The 19,748-nt window shown below is 41.0% G+C and overlaps 1 protein-coding gene across 3 annotated transcripts in view; it reads left to right on the forward strand.

Moving 5' to 3' along the window:
* HTR4 (5-hydroxytryptamine receptor 4) overlaps positions 1–19,748 on the forward strand; it is a 194,985-nt gene that overhangs the window by 97,542 nt on the left and 77,695 nt on the right. For all 3 annotated transcript variants that reach the window (XM_012807695.1, XM_003782058.1, XM_003782059.1), the window contains 2 exons: positions 4,004–4,129; positions 5,560–5,760. In XM_012807695.1, the coding sequence (XP_012663149.1) occupies positions 4,004–4,129; positions 5,560–5,760 (327 nt within the window). The remainder of the gene's footprint in view (positions 1–4,003; positions 4,130–5,559; positions 5,761–19,748) is intronic.

Below are 19,748 nucleotides of genomic sequence, written 5' to 3' on the forward strand. Positions count from 1 at the left end.
AGCTTGTGAAGTTTCTTTATTAGTGAGTCAAAAGGTCACTGAAAAAGAAAAAAGGAAGAGAAAGTAGCAGTTCTCATAAGAATAGCTGTCAGGGAACCAATTTAGTGAAGTGGACAGCTCCTTGGCCAGATGAGAGCTGCCTGGTAGTGGTTGGCAGTATTCCTGGGGGGGATCAGAGGTAAGCCAAGGCTCTAACGTGGATTTTGCACTAGTTTATTTTAATTATCATTACTGGCCTTACATTTGGTCCAATGGACAGTTCAACCTAATTAAAAAAGAATTCTGTGGTTGAATTTTGCTCATCACTCATAGTTTGAAGTTTAGCAATTTCTAGCTCTTAATTGTCATACCACAAATGAACCTTACTGAACTTGAACTTGATGCTGTCTGACCCTCATGTTCTCCTTTGATTTGAAATATACATATGTACATTCTCCAGAGCCAGCAATGTTCATCACAGACACTCTGAATCTGTTTTTTCCTCCTATAAGAGAAAAGGCAGCACAGGAAAGATGATTCTAATGATGAGGGTTCTGGGATATGTTTAAATCATAGAACACAGACAAAAAAGGGACCTAAAAGCAGCCAGACCAGCCTCCTCCCCATACAGGAGCCCTAGTAGTATCCTGCTGTGTGATCATTCATGTATTCTTTTTTTATTGTGATAAAATATAAACAACATAAAATTTACCATAATACATAAAATAATCATATAAGTGTATGATTTAGTGATATTGAAAACATTTACTATAGTGTGCCATTATCCAGTTCCAGAATATTTTTATCATCCCAAACAGAAATTCTGAACCCATTAAATAATAAATCCCCATTCCCCTCTATCCCTAAGCCCTAATAACTGCTATTCTATTTTTCTGTCTTTATGAATTTGCCTATTCTAGGATCCTCATATAAGTAGAATCATCTACTATTCATTCTATTGTGTGTGAATTATTTCATTTAGAGTAACATTTTCAAGAGTCATCTATTTTGTAGCATGTATCAGAACTTTATTCCTTTTTATGGAGAAAGAAAATTCCAACATGTATTCAGTTCTCTATTAATGGACACTTTGGTTTTGTCCACCTTTGGATTACTGTCAGGGCCCAGGACTGGCCAGGTCTTGGGCCTGGCTTAAGTAGGTTCTGGACATGGATCCCTAAGCTACCTTGCTCAGGTACAGTTTCTTTTAGATGCCTGAGGGCTATCTACCTTAGCTGGAGAGAGAGAGAGAGTAAAGCAGTCTTCTTAGAATAAATAGATCTTGGTCTTTAGCAGAGCTTGGTAATCTTCATCAGAGAGACGCCATGCTGGCGTTCTGCAGGCGGGAGAGGAGACAGAGTCAGAGTAAGCAAGTCCGTGATAGAAAGTACACACTCCCTGACTGCCTTCTCCTCTAGCCTAATATAAGGCTGATCTTGTGCTTCTCAAGAAACCTCTCCACAGGTGTAGAGACTGCCAATTCACCACTGCTCTCATCTCGTGAGCTCTCTCATGCTTGTTAGAACTAAGTCCCTCTCCATGCCCTTCTCACCAAGGTGTTCCATCATTGAGCTACACAGATATTTCTTATAATTCTCACTCCCCCTAGCCATAAGCTATACGGGCTGCTACAGACTACTGTGAATAATGCTGCTATAGAATATTGGTAGACAAGCATCTGTTTGTATCCCTGATTTTAGTTCCTTTGCTTAGATACCTAGGATGGAATTGCTGGATCATGTAGTCATTCTACAAGTACAGAATATTTAATGTTTTGAGAAATCACCAAACTGTTTCCCACAGTGGCTGCATCATTTTAGATTCCCAACAGCAATACAGGTTCACGATCTCCCCACATTCATGCTGAGGCTTCTTTTTTTTTCCTTTGTTTCATTTTGTTTTAATGATAGCCATCCTGATGGATGTACAGTAGTACCTCATTGTCATCTGGGTGTTCTGAAATACTCCCCACACCAGGGAGCTGCTGCAGGTCATCTTCAGTCATTATGAATTCTCCACTACTACCTCCTGCCTCCACTCCCTCTGGCAGTGATTTTCAATCCTGGTTGCATAGAATTACTTAGGAACTTTAAAACATTCTTGTATTCAAGCTGCAACCCACATCAAGTAAATCAGCATCTCTGAGGGTGGAGCCCCAGCATCAGTATATTTCAAGTTTCCTCTGGTAGTTTGAATATGCAGCTAAGATTAGGAACACTGCTTAAAGCCCACCCTCTGGTCTACACATATATATTACACATACTGTAGACTAGACTCTATACCAGGCACTGAGAATTTTGAAAAGATAGCCAAGTCCATCTGTAGGGGTGAGGCACAGCCAATAATCTATAACAAAAGTGATTTCAGATAACAATAAATGCTATAAAGAAAATGAAAAATATTTACTGGCCATGACACATATTTAGGGGGAGAGTAAATTTAATCTGAAACCTCAATGACTAGAAGAAGCCAGCCAGTCAAGGAGCATCCCAGAAAGAAGGCACATCCAGCACATAAGCCTTGAGGAGTTCTGAGTCAGAGCCTCTGGAAGGACAAGGAAAGAACCACTATCACCTCCTTTGTTACACGCTCCACCTAAATTAACACAGCCTAAGGTCACATTAATTTTTGGTGGCCACATCGGCTATTGGGATCTTTTTCCTCATTGAATTAAATCTTCCATGTCCAATGTTGGAACTATTGATAGTTGGAACTTAAGTGTGGAAGGATGATTTAGATGACCCCACATGGGATTTCTTTTCATCTGAACCCTAGCCCTGAACACTTCAGTCAAAAAATCTGTAAAAACACTTCTCAGCAGAGTGGAAAGACTTTCTCATTCTCCAACCCCTATAAGACCAATTCCTTATTCTAACTGGCATAAAAATATTGTCTTTTGTGCTAGCCAAATGGAAGAAGTTTGGGATAAGGCCAGGAGTTGGCAGGCCACTATTGTTTGGAGCCAGTGGCCATCTCAATTTTCAATCACAGAAGCTCAGGAAAGACAGATAATTCTCAATTCATGGGCCCCCGTATTCTCAGTGGTGGGATCTCAAGATAACAGCTCCTCTCAGACTAGCCACTAAAGTGCTCTGACAACTCAGGTCCCATTTCTGGGCCCTGGTTTTTCCATATTGAAATGTGGGGTTTGGGTTTGGGAAATATAAGATTCTTTGAAATTTCCTTTTTATTTTGTTTTATTGCAGTATAAAAAAAATAATTTTCTATAGTTTCTGAATAACCTGGGGATATACTGTCATGCATAGAAGATCTTCACTGCCAAGTTAATAAAACAAAATGCTGAGTACACATGGGGAAGGCAACATTTGTAGAATCAAATCAGAAGCTGAAATTGACAAGCACACAAATTTGAACTGGGAAAACAATGGCATATGGTGGGTACCAAAAGAAATGTGGTTCAAAACAGTGAAAGGAGTCACTGAGCTTGTTGATGGCTGCTGTCCCTTCAATAGGCTTCACAGAAAAAATGAGGTCAGTTTGTCCAAGTGAACTGATGAAAAATAACCTTCATCCATGATCTTCTCTCTCTGGGGCAGCATACCTGCAAACAGCAGCTTCCACGTGTGCAGGAATGGGACAGTGAAGACAGGACAGCTTTGCTTTGGGCAAACCCTGGGTCGAGTTACTGTCATTTATTCATCCAGTGTTTCTAATCTAGGTGGGCACATACACTAAACAAGAGTCAGCCAAATGTCTAAGTACAAACTGAGCTAAGTACTCTGAAAGAAAGCCATAAGTCCTTGGATGGAGGAAAACTGTGCCATCCCAGACTAGTTAATTCACCTCTCGGAGCCTTTTCCTCCTCATTATGTAGGAGTTACCCACGGTCACATGTCAAGTGACGAATTGAGACCTTCACATATATTAGGTGCTTGACAAATGTGTGTTGCAGCTGCCAATGGTGAAATTACCTTCCTGAAGATCAAGGAGGAAAAGGTGAACTTTCTTTCCTGTGTCTCCAAGTGTCCTTCAATTCTCTGTGCTTGTGTGTCATGTCTTCCAGTTCCAAGGAGGGTTTCGGGTCAGTGGAGAAGGTTGTGCTGCTCACGTTTCTCTCAGCGGTTATCCTGATGGCCATCCTGGGGAACCTGTTGGTGATGGTGGCTGTGTGCCGGGACAGGCAGCTCAGGTGAGCAGCACGCGGGACCCTCTTGAGGAAACATGGGTGAAATTCCAGGCTCTCCCTGAAGAGCTGAGTCTGAACATTTTATTTTATAGTAGAACCTCCATAGTTGACCACCACCCTACATTGACCACTTCCTTAAGTTGACCTAATTTTCATAGACCAGATATGCATCATATATGTATATCCATAGAGTAGGCCCAGTTCCTTATGTTGACCACCTCCATGTGTTGACAAGTTTGTTACAGTCCTTTGGATGGTCCACTTACAGAGGTTCTACTGTAATTTGTAATTAAGAAGGAAAACATTCATGGGAACAGTATTTGAAAAATACAGCAAGGAAAAGGGGTTCACACATAATGTTGGAACTCTCAAAGAACCAGTGTAAGCACTTTAGTATATGTTCCTTCTGTCATTTTGTCAATGTCATATTTGATTGTTAAATAGTTGTGGTCACTATGTATACAGTTGTTGAGACACATCAAATCTAACTTCTCTGTCTTATCAAAGATTCAGGGAAGAGATGGCTGACAAGAGACTAACCTGGGTCTTCCCTTTCTGTTTCATTAGGCTCAGCCTGCCGACAATTAGAATCACGTGAAGCACTTTTGAATAGTACCACTATGTAGTATGAGTATGTCCCATGCAATATTTTGGACATACTTATAAAAATATTCATTGCTAAAGTTCAAATTTAATCAGGCATCTTGCGTTTTTATCTTGCAATCCTTGAAGAGTGGGGTGTTAATCCTTCAGAGTTCCTGAACTAATTGATCTCGAGTGAGACCTGAGCATCAGTATTCATTAAAATTCACTAGGTGATTCAAGTGTTCACCCTGGGAGGAGAGTCACTGGGCCATAAAAGGGGATAATGAAAGCCATTCCTTTCTAAGCAAGACACACACTAATCCAATGCTAATGCAAATTAAGTATACAAGTGCAATTCTGACTGATGTCACAGATGTGTGGCACACAGTAGTCCATCTAAGAGAGTAAAATGGTGAAATGGGACTACAGTTTGTGAGGGGCACTCTTTGGCAGGATTCCCTGGGAATGCTCAAAGACTGAGGGGCAGGTGTCAGATAACTGCAAACTGGACTAATGGTTGGCAGAAAGAGCACCGGTACAGAAGCCACTTACTGGGAGGGAGCCATGTGCTCAGGGAACTCAGATGACGCCAGGGTGTCCAGAAGGGAGAGGAAGAGAGGGCTTTTGGCACAAGAGGGGGCTGGAGAAATGAGAAGAGGCTGGACCATGCAAGGTCACCACATTACAGAAGGGGAATGGAATCTCACTGAGTACACTAAACATGTGACTTTTGTCTCCTTTTCCTCCCTCTCTTCTTTCCTTCTTTCTTTGCTTCCCTTTTTCCTGTTGCCTCTCTTGCTTTCTTCCCCCTTCTCCCCATCCCTCCTTTTATACCTTTTCACTCACAGGAAAATAAAAACCAATTATTTCATTGTATCTCTTGCTTTTGCGGATCTGCTGGTTTCCGTGCTGGTGATGCCCTTTGGTGCCATTGAGCTGGTTCAAGACATCTGGATTTATGGGGAGATGTTTTGCCTTATCCGGACATCTCTAGATGTCTTGCTTACGACAGCGTCGATTTTTCACCTGTGCTGTATTTCCCTGGACAGGTAAGGACAGTGCCTAATGGGCTCCATGCTGGAGATGATGACCTGATGGATATTATGCCATGTCTTTTTTTTTTCTTTAATTCTTTAGAAGAAATGAATTTCAGAGAAGCGAATTTAATAATTCAGTTATTCATTTACTCTCCAGCCATTGCAAAGGGCTCCACTGTAGTCAGGCCTCTCTTTAAGGTCTTTGGTAAGACCTAGAACTTGCCTGCAGGGAGCTTACAATCTAAATAGCAATATATACCAATAACGTATATACGAGTTTACTGAAGAGCACTAAACGAGGTATATACGAGTTTACTGAAAAGCACTAAATTTTGTACTGATGGCCTAACACAGTTCTGAGGGAATTAGTACATCTTCCCAGAGGGCAGCAGGGATGTTTCAGAATGACAGTGCCCTATGTTTGGGACATGACCTTTTCCTGAAAACATGTCTAAGTTAAGAGTTCTATACATGTTTAGGTATGTGCACATCATTGTGGAGATTCTTTTCCAGGAGGTTAATAGATGATAATAAAATTTCCAGTAATTGCATGGGTTTTGGACTTGAGTCTAGAATTTGATTCATGTTGCCTAATTTTACATTTATATTTGACTTGGCTTAATATTTTCCATCTTTGTCTCCTTTGTTGGAGATGTATGTTTATCCCTTGTATCAGCACTTTTTATTTTCTAATTTCTGCTCATTTGTATTTGATAGTAAAGGAAGAATGCAATTTAAAAAAGATGATTACAAAAATATATGCTGCTGTCAGTGTAGTCACATCTAAGGGGATAGTTACCAGGAGAAACTGTGAGGTGCAGATTCCACATTATCAGAATTACCAGGAATGACCTCTCACTTGGTCTTTAGCCATCCAACACACCCACAGTTTCCTCCAATCTTGGGATAGATCATTGTTATTTTTTTTAACTGAAGACTAGGAAAAGTAGGTGAGTGAAATTAGAAATTTTTGATATACTTAAAATATGTATCTTTAAACACTAAAATAAGTCTTCCCAGAGAATCACTCATACTGAGAGAGGTGCTTACAACATGAAGCCACCTGATAAGACAGTGGATCCATCTCCTCCTATCTCTTGGGACATATGAGGATTGATTGGAATGGCAGATGCAATGGCTTCCTGTGTTTAAATCATTCTCTTCACTCTGCCAAGAACATATAGTTGAGTGTGCTTAAATTAAATGCGTGTATAATGAGACTCCATTACATAGCTAGAGATAGTGACACTGGTATAATCAAACTGTTGGCCAACAGCCAAACTCATCACATGTCATAGTTTGAAATTTGTCTTTATAACCTGTTTATAATAACCTGACTTCAGTATATGAAAGACTTTTTAAGATAATTAGAATACATTGCATGAAAGTTCACATTATAGAAAATAAAATATAAGGAAGTAGAGAATCTATGGAAATTCTGTTGGGTAACCTGCATATAATTGGCTCTAAGATGAGTAGTAATATGGGAAGTATTACAGGAGCCTGGAGAAGGCGAGGCTGGGGAGACAGGGCAGCCAGAGGTAACCCTGAGGTTTAGATAACGCCTAGGAGTAAAGAGTGGGAGAAGATAGAGAGTCATCTGTTCAGTGTGGAATGTTTTATCTGGGCAGCCCTGAGAGAAAGTCTGGAGTTTCCCTAGGAAAGTTTAGCCTCAGAATTTCAGATTTATGTTTGGACTCTTTTGACATGAGGAAACTTTCCCTGAGTAGGCCTGAGTGGTCACAAAGCAGGATGAGTTGGTCATTAAGAACCCTCTGCTATAGAACTAAAGAGATTTGAGTTCAAATCCCGGCTCTAAAAATGGCAACAAGTCAGTATGAAGCCTTTATAAATTTGACTGTTCTTATCTCTAAAATTGGTGGAGATAGCACCTATTTTATAGCATTGTAGTTCTGAATAACTGGTGGGTGTTGTTGTCAATTTCAGTTTCTCTTAACTATCTGAACCATTTGGATCTCCATAGCAGATAGCTGCTCCTGCAGCTGCATCATCCAGAAACCTAGTAGTTATTCTTTATAAGGTCTTTCTAATCCTTAGGTTTAAATAACAAGTTTTATTAATTTTTCTTCCTTGATAGATCTACTCTGTTCATCTCCGTTGCTATAGTCCAAACTAATATCATCTCTTGCACAAATCACTGCAACCCCCTCCTAAATGTCGTCTCCAGATTTATTTATCCCCCTCTGATTCATTGACCCTTCACAAGATCAGATAGCCAACTAGCACATTGTACCCCATGATTGCATTAATGTACATGGCTATGATTTAACTAAAAAAAAAAAAAAAAAAGGGCTGCTCTGGTCCTGTTGCTCCTTTGCTTCAGATCCTTCAGTGGCCATTCATTGCCCTGAGGATCAAGGCCAGACTCCTGTATGGTTTTCACCATCTTTCTCACATCTACAGCCACCACCTCTCTGTGAGCCCTTCCCAGCCCTACCGGAGGCCCTGGCTACCCTCACCAACTTCCTCTTCCTCTTTCTCTCGTACTCTATGCTCAGAGTTTTGGCTCCTCCCTCTGCCTGGAAATTTCCTCTGCCCCCGCCTCTCCTGCCTTCATATTTTAGCTTAATCCTTTCTTCCTTGTAGAAGTCTTCTCTGACCTCATCAAACCCATTTTTCTCCTTTAAAGAACTCATTGCACCTGTGATTGAAACCAATTCTATAGTTTCTTCTTGAATGTCCCTTTCTTCCACAGTGGGAGAAAGCTCAAGGTTGTGAACAAGAGCAGGGTCCCTACCCTCATGAAACTTGCATTTTCATAGGGAGGTTGACAATCAACCAACCAGTAAGCATGGATACCAATTTAAGTATTTGGTAAACATTATGGAACAAATGGAGCAGTCAGCATGTTCTGAGCATTGCTGCCAGTAATTTCATTTCTTTCTCTGAAGGTGGACGTTAAAAACTCCATTACCATAATAAATAAGGTATGAGATGGTTTTGTTTGGTTATGCCTTTTTCTGGAAGCTTGGACAACTTGCCCCCACCTTGTCTGTAGCTTTCCTTGTCCCCAAAGTGATATTCTTATTAGGTTGGAGGGCCCATCCGGAATTTTGCAGAGCAGCGCTTTAGCCTGGAAAAGTGCAGTTTTATTTATCATCTAGCTTCTATTTTTGCTGTGTCCTTCTCAGCTGACAGTTGAGCTCCACTGGGATGGGCCAAAGCACAGAGTGAGCATCTCAGCGAGGTGCGATGGCATTGCTAGCCGTGTGATTCCTGGCAACACGCCTGTCCTTCTCCCTAGAGCTGCCATGTGAGTCTTCTGGAGTGACTGATACAGGGTAGAGCCTTTTGAGTAAGAATGCTCACTTCGATTCCTAATTCTCCCCAGATGGCAGACTCCTGGATCAAACTAAAATGCAGAAGTCCTTTAAATTTTCCCAACTACCTTTCTCAACTCACCATGCTTCCTGGTGCCTTGGGAAATAAATTCTGTTAATGAAAGTTTAATGGCTCCTTACAAATAATTTCCTAAGCATAATTAAAATAAATTCATTATATACTATGTAGTATGGGTCATGGGAGATCCAAACTACATGAAAAGCTTTATAGTACAGTTGATTCTTTTTTCAGTAAAATTCTGTGGTGAATGAAAACCAACCAAGTATCCTAACAGAGTACTAGGGTTTAAAGTGGAATATAATGCAGCTGTTAGAAATTATGAGCAATAGTTTTGTGTTCTGTCCTAGAAAATATCACTAATGTGGGAAAAAAACAGGTTTCAGACTTCAATGTTTAACATAATTTTGTTTTTGTAAAATAAATATATAGACGTACGTATCTGAGCATCCATGACTGTGTGGAGAGAGAGAAATATTGAGAATGAAAAAGAAAAACACAAATAAATTTTTACCGAACAATTAACAGTTAGTTACGTAGAAAGCATAGGGCCTGGTGCTGACCAGATAGGATGGTCGATTGCATTGATTGAAAGCCTTTACCTTTATTAATTTCTGAAATAGACATTTTAAATTTCAATTTCCCCTTTGTTAGGAGGTAACCTTCTCAAATGCAAGTTCACCCACAATAGCCCTTTAGCTGAAAGTGTTCCTGAGACGGCACATTCCTCAATTTGCTGAGAACATTGGGCTTCGGTGCTGGGAGTTCCCTGTGAGGTCAGAGAAAGGTGGGGAATGTGGAAATCTTTCTGACCAGTGTGTTCTCTCTGCTTTCACACAAAATACCTCCAGTTCTCCCTCTAAAGCAGCCCTCACCGTCTCTTGTCAGTGGACTATTTCTCACATTGATCTTGGTTCACCTCATCCCGGTTTGTGGCCTGTGATCTATTCTAACAGCCTCTTTTCTAATCTTCACATATTAAAAAACAAAAGTAACAGTAATACCTGATAATTATAAAAAATGCCATCAGATCACAAGTAGAACATGAAATTGTCTCCAATTATTTCTCTCCACCTCCATAGCTGCATGCCCTTGGGTAACCACTGGAATAGTAAACCCCTATAAATTCCAATTTTTTTCACATGCTCTAAGCAGGCCTACGTGAATATATTCTGAGTTTATGTTTTCAGTACGCCTTTGAACGTGTTTACGGTACATATTCTGCTGAATTGCATGAATGTAATGTTCTTGCCACTTGCGTATTAAATGATCCATTGTTAAGATCTCTTTCAGCAGCATGTGACCAAAAATAAACGGATTGCTTCAATTAACTGAAAAGTCTGGCTTCACACATGGCATCCCTTGAGGATTTGAACACGGTTATCTAGTCTGACTCTGGCTCCCTCTTTCTTCATCTCCACCTTGCTTTCTCTTTCTCTTGTCTCCCTCTGTTTCTCTCTGTTCATGTCTTTGTATCTGTCACCCTTTGTTCCTACGCTGTCCCTTAGCTCCAATTTCTTGTTGGATTCATGGTCAGGCTGGGTTCATCCACCAGGAAAGAAAAGTAGCCATGACAACATGAGTCTTGAACCATCCTTGAAAGAGGAGTCCATAGGAAGAGAAGCCGAAATGCCGTTTCTCATGGAAGAATGTCAGTTGGCTTCACCTGAGTCAAATGGTGTTTCTTCAACTAGTGACTATGATGTTGGGGTGACAGCCTGGTCACTGGGAAGAGATCAGGTGCCGTGACTTTCAGCTTTACTAGCAGCATATGGTGTGAAATAATGGCAGTTCCCACCAGACAGAAGGGTGTGGGACGGACAAGAAGAGTAAAGGACAACTTCTCTTAGGCAACCAAAGGGACTAGAGGTTATTTTCATGGAGCCTCCATATCAAAACAGTTATGTCATGCCCAAGTCTTCCATATATTATGGTAAATATCCCTCAAACCTTCCACTGACCTCATAAGTCATGTTTTTCAGACTTTGAACCATTCTGATCCCTTTTTTCTGAACATGCTGTATTTTGCATCAAATGTAATTCCCTTTATGAGTCTGTTTCACTTCAGTGAAGCTACCATTTTCTGTAGCATTGCAAGATTTTAATTTTGATACATCCAACTGAGTTGTCGCCCTTTCCCTGTATGGCCCAGAAACTTGATGTGTTTTACCTACAAGATCCACTAATAGTTCCTCAGTCACAGATCTCCTTCAAACAAGAGTACTTGTAAAACATACAATCCTGACTCCAAGCGCGCGTATTTAAGCCTGTGCTGGAGATAAGTGTTTCTGCATTTCTTAATGATCTCCCAGGAGCATAACTCAGTTTTGTAATGTGTAAATGAAAAGTGTCTGTCATTGTGAACTTGTGTCACACAGTTACATTTGTTTTCCCACAGGATTGGAATGCATTTGGCAAGGAAAGTATATTAAAAGTTCCCCCCCCACATATATTCATGCTTTGCAAATAATAATAATAATTCTTAAGCCGAATTTCATGCCAGAGGATATGAACTGTTATTTTTATGTTCATCTCATCAAATATTTATCAGGTGCTTACTAATTGCTAGGAGGTGTTCTGGACACTGGAAATACAGTGCTGAATAGTCAGAGAAAGCTCTGAATCTGATCGTTTAGTATAGTGGGGAATACCTAGAGCAGATAGGTAATTACAGTACCTAGAACTGATGACCTTTGAAATAGAATAGAGAGAAGTCAAAAAAGTCATTGCATTGTGCCAAGATGCCATTTCTAAAGCAGGGATGGCTCCTGAGGAGGTGAGGCTGAGGCTGGGACCTGCAGATCATATAGCTGTCAGTAAAGGAAAGGACAGAAGGGGAGCCACGAGCTGTGACAGTTCCAGAATACCCATATGAGAAGGCCCAGAAAAGCCCTTATTAACTAAAGGCTAACTTCTTAACTTGGCTTCCGGTGCCTTTCCCAACATGACCTCCGTCCGGTTTTCCTACCTCAACTCCCACCCACCCGCGGTGTTATCCTTCCCCGAGTATGACGTGTCTCCTCGTTACTCCATATTGCTACCTGTACCTGAAGTTTCTTTTCTTCTACTTGTAAACACACCCTTTTCCAGTAGTCAGATAAAATGTTTCCCCTTCTCTGATGACTGGCTGAGATTCGTTCCCCCAAATGTGTTTCTTCCACTGAGCCCCCAGAGTGCACTGAACATAAGCATCACAGTTATCACTCATCTTATTTGTTTATTTGTCTCACTCTAGAACATAAGCTCATTGAGAGCAGGCCCTTGTCACATCCATTCTTGTGTTTTTATAGCAGGCACATAGTGGCAGCTCCAGGCACTTTTGGCCGAGCTACGGCTTGTGCTTGTTGGCCGTGACTTGGGTGTCCATTTTTCTATTCCCTTAGAACTCTCCATATATAAAGTGGTTAGGAATGAGGCCTGGGGTCCTGCACCGCTTGAATTCAATTCCTGCTTGAACTTTATCAATTGTGTGATCTTGAGGAAGTTACTTAAATTTCCTGAGTTTCTCCTTATCTGTAAAATTGTTTTAATAACAGTACCTTCTCTTTGGGATTTGTGAGGAGTAAATGAATGTTTATTATTCAGTTAATAAACTGAATACTATAGGACGTGGCACCTAGTCAGCCAGAAATTTTGTTCCACTATGGTTTTGCCTTCCAAATGCAAAGTCCTCGTGGCTGCTGTGAGTGCCTTCCCACACACTCTCACTCATCTTTTCCACCCTACCTCATAGCTCAGTGTCCTTGAAGGTTGTGTCCTCAGCCTTCCATCCCTGAGAGACTCTCTCCTCCTTCCTTCGGAGCCCTGTCTTATCCTGTGGCTTCACCTGCGCCTCTGCTCGTGCCTCTCCTTCAGTCTTGGCCCGTGCGGGCTCCACACTCCTATGTCTACCTGCCTGTTCAACATCTTGCCTTAAGCCTCTTTCTGTTTTCTCGAATGTGCTCAAAGTGGAAATTTCCACCGTAAACTAATTCTGTATCCTCTTCCACTCTGTACCTCAAAGGTACATCTATTACTCATCTTTTAGTCATTTAAACGCACTTCTGTGAGGTCATCTGTTACTTATCTACCACGATAAGCTGCATGCCCCATCAGAGCCGTATTTTTGTAAATATCTTTCAAATACATCTCCTTCCTCTTTATTCCCTTTTCCCACCACATTTCTGAGTTACTGCAGCAGCTAGCTCCTTAGTTAATTTTCCTGGATATTATCATATCTGCAAGGCTCATCCTTAAATAACTTTTCTTCTGTGTGTCCTCAGCTCAAAAGCTCCTAGGGCACTGCGTATCCTCCTTCCTCCTCTCAGATAGGAAAGCTTTTGTCCGGCCCTGCTCCACTTATCAGTGTCACCAGGGCATGGATGTCAGCAGGTCTGGGTGTAAGACACAGGGCTACCGTAACCTAGTTGTGTGATCTTGAGCAAGTGGATTTAACTCTCCGAGCCTCAGTTTCCTCACATTTGAAATGAGGGTGATGACAGATGCCTAACAGAGTTCTTACAGGAATTAAATATGACACCGAACACATTTCCTGACATAAGGTGTGCCCTCCACATAGGAGTGGTGTGTGTAGCAGGAATAGTAATAGCTGCAACAGTCAAGAAGAAAGCAGACAATTACCATATAACTAGAAAAATGCTGGGTCACAGATCAGATATATACACGGTGCTATGTAAAAAAAAAAAAAAAAGAAAAAAAAAAACGAGCAGAGGTGAGGAACCATTCACTGTTCTGGGGGGCCAGTGAGGACTTTCAGACTTTTCAGAAGATGTGACCCTGGAGCTGAGTCTGGAAGAGTCAGGGGGATAAGCAGCCAGTGTCTGCTGGCAGGTTGATCGATTTGCACAGTTGTACACCTTGGTAACTCTGTGTGTGTCCAGGAAGCCCCTGCCAAAATGTTTTCAGATGACATTTTTGGCAGGCTATTCTTTTCCTTTAGTCTGCAATCAGTCAGAAAGACACCTTCCTAGACAGCTGGTACTCCCTTTTGTGCGAGTTTTCTTATCATGAAGGTACAGAAGAAGAATATTTGACAGAGAGGAACATAGTAAACATGAAATCTGCAGATCGCACATGGGTTAATGGTTCCTGTAAAGACCTGATGTGGTGTCTTATGGATCTGTGACAAAAAGGAGTCTCTCGCTGTCCCCTACCCTGACAGCCTTTCCTTCCTGGAACCCCAGTTCTGGCTCTGCTCTCGGCTGTGTTCTCAGCCCCTCTTCCTGTTCCTGCCTTCTGGTTAATATCCCTGCTGGGTCTTCCTCACTGATGCACCAGGTGACTGGCAATTTGCCAAGCCTGGGGACCACAGGGAAGAAGCCTTCAGTTCTTTCTTAAAGAACAGCATAGGCAACCTTCAGTTACAAACATCCAACTTACATACAACTCGCACTTACAAATGGAGGCTGTGGCATGTAATAGGTAAATGTACCTATTCCAACTTACATACATGGGTCACTACTAATACCCTATGTACAAATTCAACTGAAAAACAAACCTACAGAGACTATCTCATTTGTAATCTGGGGACTGCTCAAATAACAAAACCAGTTACTAAGAGCAGGGAGACAAGTCTCTTTATCCAGAGTTCTGCCATAGAAATTTATTAGACCATCTCCTGGAGGGAGGACTGTTACCCAGCCCGTGAACCCCAGAACTCGCTCAAGCCGTATATGACCTATTTACCCTTATTGTGGTAATCCATTACCATGTAATACTACCCCAAAACTTAGTGGCTTAAACAACAGTGTATGACTATTACATATCTTACATGTAATTCTATTACACATAGTAAATATGTCCTCAATGCTTTCATTCATCTTTAGGAACCAACCCATTCATTTTTATGTTTCTTAGAATCAACTGCTGGGGAGAGACATTGAATAAGTGACTTTGATGTTATTTGTTAAATAATTTAGAGCTCGTAGTTCCAAAATGTATTTGAATTTTTTTATCATAATATGTATTAAACACATATTTATGTACCAGGAACTTATGTTTTAAACATATTATTTTATCAATTCTCACAACAAAGGAGGCAGACATGATTACCTCCACTTTACAGATGAGGAAACTGGATCTTGGAGAGATTAAGAAACTGACTCTAGGGCGGCACCTGTAGTTCAGTGGTTAGGGCCAGCTAAAAAACAACAATGATAACAACAACAACAAAATAGCTGGATGTTGTGGCAGGTGCCTATAGTCCCATCTACTTGAGAGGCTGAGCCAAGAGAATCACTAGAGCCCGAGAGTTTGAGGTTGCTGTGAGCTGTGATGCCACAGCACTCTACCCAGGGTGACAGCTTGAGATTCTGTCTCAAAAAAAAAAAAAAAAAAGAAAGAAGGAAAGAAAAAAGAAAAAAAAGAAACTGACCCTATGGCCGTGGAGCTAAAAAGTCAAGGAGAGTTGGTACCCAATTGTGAAGAAGTAAAGTTGTGAAGTTGACTGCTAAGATCATTGCCAATTCTGAAAGTCTAGGATTCCAAATTATTCTTTTTTGCTTCTTCTGCCTTCCCTGTAGTTGGGAGGGCAGGAAGTGAGGAGGTAGAATTTTCCTTAATTGCAGGAGGGATTAGCATGGAGCTTAAAATACACGGCTGTCTTCTAAGAGTTGTCAAAGTAAATTGTGTCCCCAGAGACATTTAAAAGCAATTTGATCACACATTTGCACATGGCTGCAGTTGGAGAAGCTGGTGGCTGGTTTACCAAAGGGGATTTAAATGGAGTTTTATGAGCAGTACTTTTGAAATGTTTTGCATAAGAAATTACTTTGTAAATACCTTTGCTACATTTTCGTTAATCCTGGCCATCTGGAACTTCACTTGTCATTTGAACATTCATTTAATCACTTTGTAAAAGTTTTCCAGTTAAGTAAGAATGAGAAATATCCAATGGAAGGCTAGAGAACGGATCTTATAGATTCATCTCTGTTCCGGAAATGAGACAGAATCATTTGTTACCTCCTAAATATTATCCATCTAACCTGTGAATCAACAACCTCTTTTTTAATCTGTTGTAATTCAGCTTTTATAGTAGAGCATGCAGCAGTATTTAATTGTGTTGGGCATTCTCTAGGTCAAAAAGCTTTTGGTGACTTTTAGCCTAGCATTCAAAATCTCTAAGACGGTGGTTCTCAAAGTGTAGTCCCCAGTCCACTGGCAACAACATCACCTGGGAACATGTCAGAAACACATAGTCTTGGGCCTCACTCCAGAACTACCAGAAATCTGTTTCCAATCTTCAAAGTGATTCTGACACTTGATAAGGTTGGAGAACCATGGCTCAGAGGCCCGCCCCCACCAGCTTTTTCAGGCTTATTGCCTTTAATTTCCCTACAAACACCCTAACATCCAGTTAACTTGTATTCTTTTATGTTTATAGATCTATGTGGTTATAGGGATAGATATTTATGAATATATATTCCGTGTGTATGGTTTCTCTCTCTGAGTCTTTGTCTTTGCTGTCTACGGCACCTGAAATACACTTTCTTGTTCACTATCCTTAGTCTCTAAAAGACAGCTGAAAAGATACCAAAGAAAATATTTCCCCATCCTCTGATAGATAATGACCTTTCACATCTCCAAAACTGGTAACACATTTTAATGGAGTTCATTTTAATTGGTAAAGATTTAGAATTTATTACTTATTTAATCGAGTCTATGATCATCCAGTTTATCTGGCATTGGACTAGACACTGGGGATACAACAGTGAACATGGCAAATATCTCGGCCCTCATGGAACTTACAAATCAGCTAATCAGGGGCACTCCCAACTGCTGTCCAGATTATAACCTCTCCGAGGGAGCACAGGTGTGCTGTGCTTCTGGCTGTGCCCTAGGCTATACTAAATTACGGTGGACAGGGTAGAAGGCAATGCAGTAGGTCCCCTTTGGTCTGTATAGGATGCTCCAGAGTATTGTGCTGTCTCTTGTGCCATCCCACTCTTAAGAGGAAATGACACACCCCAGCACATATAGAGGATAAGAAGCCCCTGCTATTGGTGACCTCTCAAAACATAAGTTCCTATCTTGGCACTATTGACATTATAGACCAGGTAATTCTTCTGTGTGAGTGTTGGTGGGGGCTGCCTGTGCACTGGAGGATGTTGAGCAGCTTTCCTGACTTCTACCCCTTGGATGCCCCAGTTGTAATGATGCAGAAAAGGCTCTAGACCTTGCCAAATCTCCCCTGGCAAGCAAAATCACCCTGGTTGACAGCGACTGGGAATATTTTTACCTGCAGAAAATAAACTTTAGGCAGAGGAATGTTAAAGCAGTCTTCAGATGTCTGTAGGACCACCATGCAGAAAAAGAATTAAGGATAGGAATTTTTACATGAAGCGAGGGTAAAACTGGAATTTATAGAAAATTGGTTTTAGAGGATACCCTTAAATTTAGAATGTGCTCTGTGGATTCCCAGTCCCTAGCAAATTCAAACAGGCTGGGATATGCCTTCATTTTCTAAGGCAGGTTGGGGATTTCACGATTCTCCGCATCTTCTTCAAGTTCTGAGATTCAGTACTTTTATGCTTTACTCGTATCTAAAGTGGCTTTTAAAGAATTAAAATAAATTCTGTGGGGGGTTGGGAGAGGCAGCAGAGTAAAGTGATCATTATGAGGTTAATGTCCTGGCCCTTGGGTCAGGCTGCCTGAGCCAGATGCCAGCTCAGCTCTTACCACCTGCAGGACTTTTGGCAAGTTTCTGACTCTCCTGTGTTTCCCTTTTCTCATCTGTGAAATGGATGTATTTATGGTTCCTATCCCAAAAGTGGTTGTGAAGATTAAATGAGACAAAATATGTAGCGCCTTTGGTAAGCATAGTAGCTCAGCCTACCAAATAGTAGCTACTATTCTTAAATTGGTCAGTGCAAAGAACTTGCAAATTGACTTTCCTGCTTCTGTCTAGTGGTGTCGCATGTGTGTTGCAGGCACCACTCATGACAGGCCAAACTTTTTGGTTATTAACAGAGTAAATAAAATCCAAATGTAGGAACTAAAAAGCAACCACAATAGATTAAAGTTACCAGATTTCTAACTAGTGCTTGATTTATAGACAATATTAGAATTTTAAATGAAATCTATTGGTTAACCATGGAGCTCATTTTTTTTTTTTTGAGACAGAGCCTCAAGCTGTCCCCCTGGGCAGAGTGCCGTGGCATTACAGCTCACAGCAACCTCCAGCTCCTGGGCTCAAGCGAGTCTCCTGCCTCCGCCTCCCAAGTAGCTGGGACCACAGGCGCCCGCCACAACGCCCGGCTATTTTTTGGTTGCAGCCATCATTGTTGTTTGGCGGGTCCGGGCTGGGGATTCGAACCCGCCACCTTAGGTGTACGTGGCTGGCACCTTAGCCGGTTGAGCTATAGGCGCCGAGCCGGAGCTCATTTTTATTAATCATTTTTTTCAGTGATGTTTCTTTTCACCCACTTAATTTAGATTCTTGAGTGCAGCCTGCAGAGGATGTTTGCTTTTCTAGATTCTTTGCTTGAAAGCAAAGATTGGTAAGATTTGGAAGGATCTGAGGTGACTTATTTAGGGATGCTGCCTCAAGGGTACCCAGACTTTGGTAAGAATCTTGAGCACATAAAGCTAAATGGATGCTGTATTTGGAGCTCCAAATAAGAAACTCGTATTCTCCATGCCACTTAATAATCAGATTATGTTTACTATAAGACAGAGGATCAAATGTGAGAAAATATAAAAGATGAGAGTTAAGTAAAGAATATGCATATACGTAACTCAATATTTTTAATTCATATTCTTACCTGTCACTCACAATTTAACCAACTTAATTTAAATTTAAATATAATAAAAGATTCCCCCCCCACTTATTGCTGATTTAAAAAAAAAAAAAGAAATGAAGGATTTCTGAGGCTTACTTAACCACCCAGATTATATAAGACCAGCTTTCTACAACCATCTGTGCATGGGTGCGTTCCACTGTACCTCCTCATAGAATGAGCTGGCTCTCCAAGCATCTTTAGTTCAGGCACTCATTGTCCAGGAAACTAAGTATATGTGTAAAATGTATAAGGAGTAGATAAAAGTGGATAAGGAATGTGCTCGGTGAATTCCCAGTCCCTAGCAAATTCAAGTACGCTTGGATATGCACTTCGTTTTATAAGGGAGTATTCACAGTATACTTCACAGTATCCTTTTTGAAGCTGAATTTCAAAAGGAAACCTGTGACCACTAGTTTTCTGTATCAGCAGCTCCTAGTAATCAAGGGCAGAGCAACAGTCTGTGGTCTATGGGGAGATTATACCATTCATGGGATATTCATCATGCCTCAAGACCCTGGCCAAACTAGACTTAGAAAGGCTTTCATTAAAATGTTATGAGCGTCAATATAACCATATATTCTAAAGTCTCTTGTGAATTCTATTGTCTTTCCAACTAAACCCTCTAAATATCATATTCACTTCAGGAAATCAGAAGAATCTTCTCAGGTTAGACATCCTACTTCCTCACACTTACTTTTCGTCCTATAGGATGTTTAATGTGGCCTTTTCTTGTCCAACTTTTGGATTTCTGTGAGACTGAGGATCTATCCAAAATTCTTGAAATCTGGCTCCTGATTCTAAACCTTATATATGATTACACAACAAAGATAGAGCAGCCTCTGTTCTTCATCCAGCCTTTCT

Source organism: Otolemur garnettii, unplaced genomic scaffold (genome assembly GCF_000181295.1).
Source record: "Otolemur garnettii isolate 467f Iridium unplaced genomic scaffold, OtoGar3 scaffold00003, whole genome shotgun sequence".
NCBI classification, from domain to species: domain Eukaryota; kingdom Metazoa; phylum Chordata; class Mammalia; order Primates; family Galagidae; genus Otolemur; species Otolemur garnettii.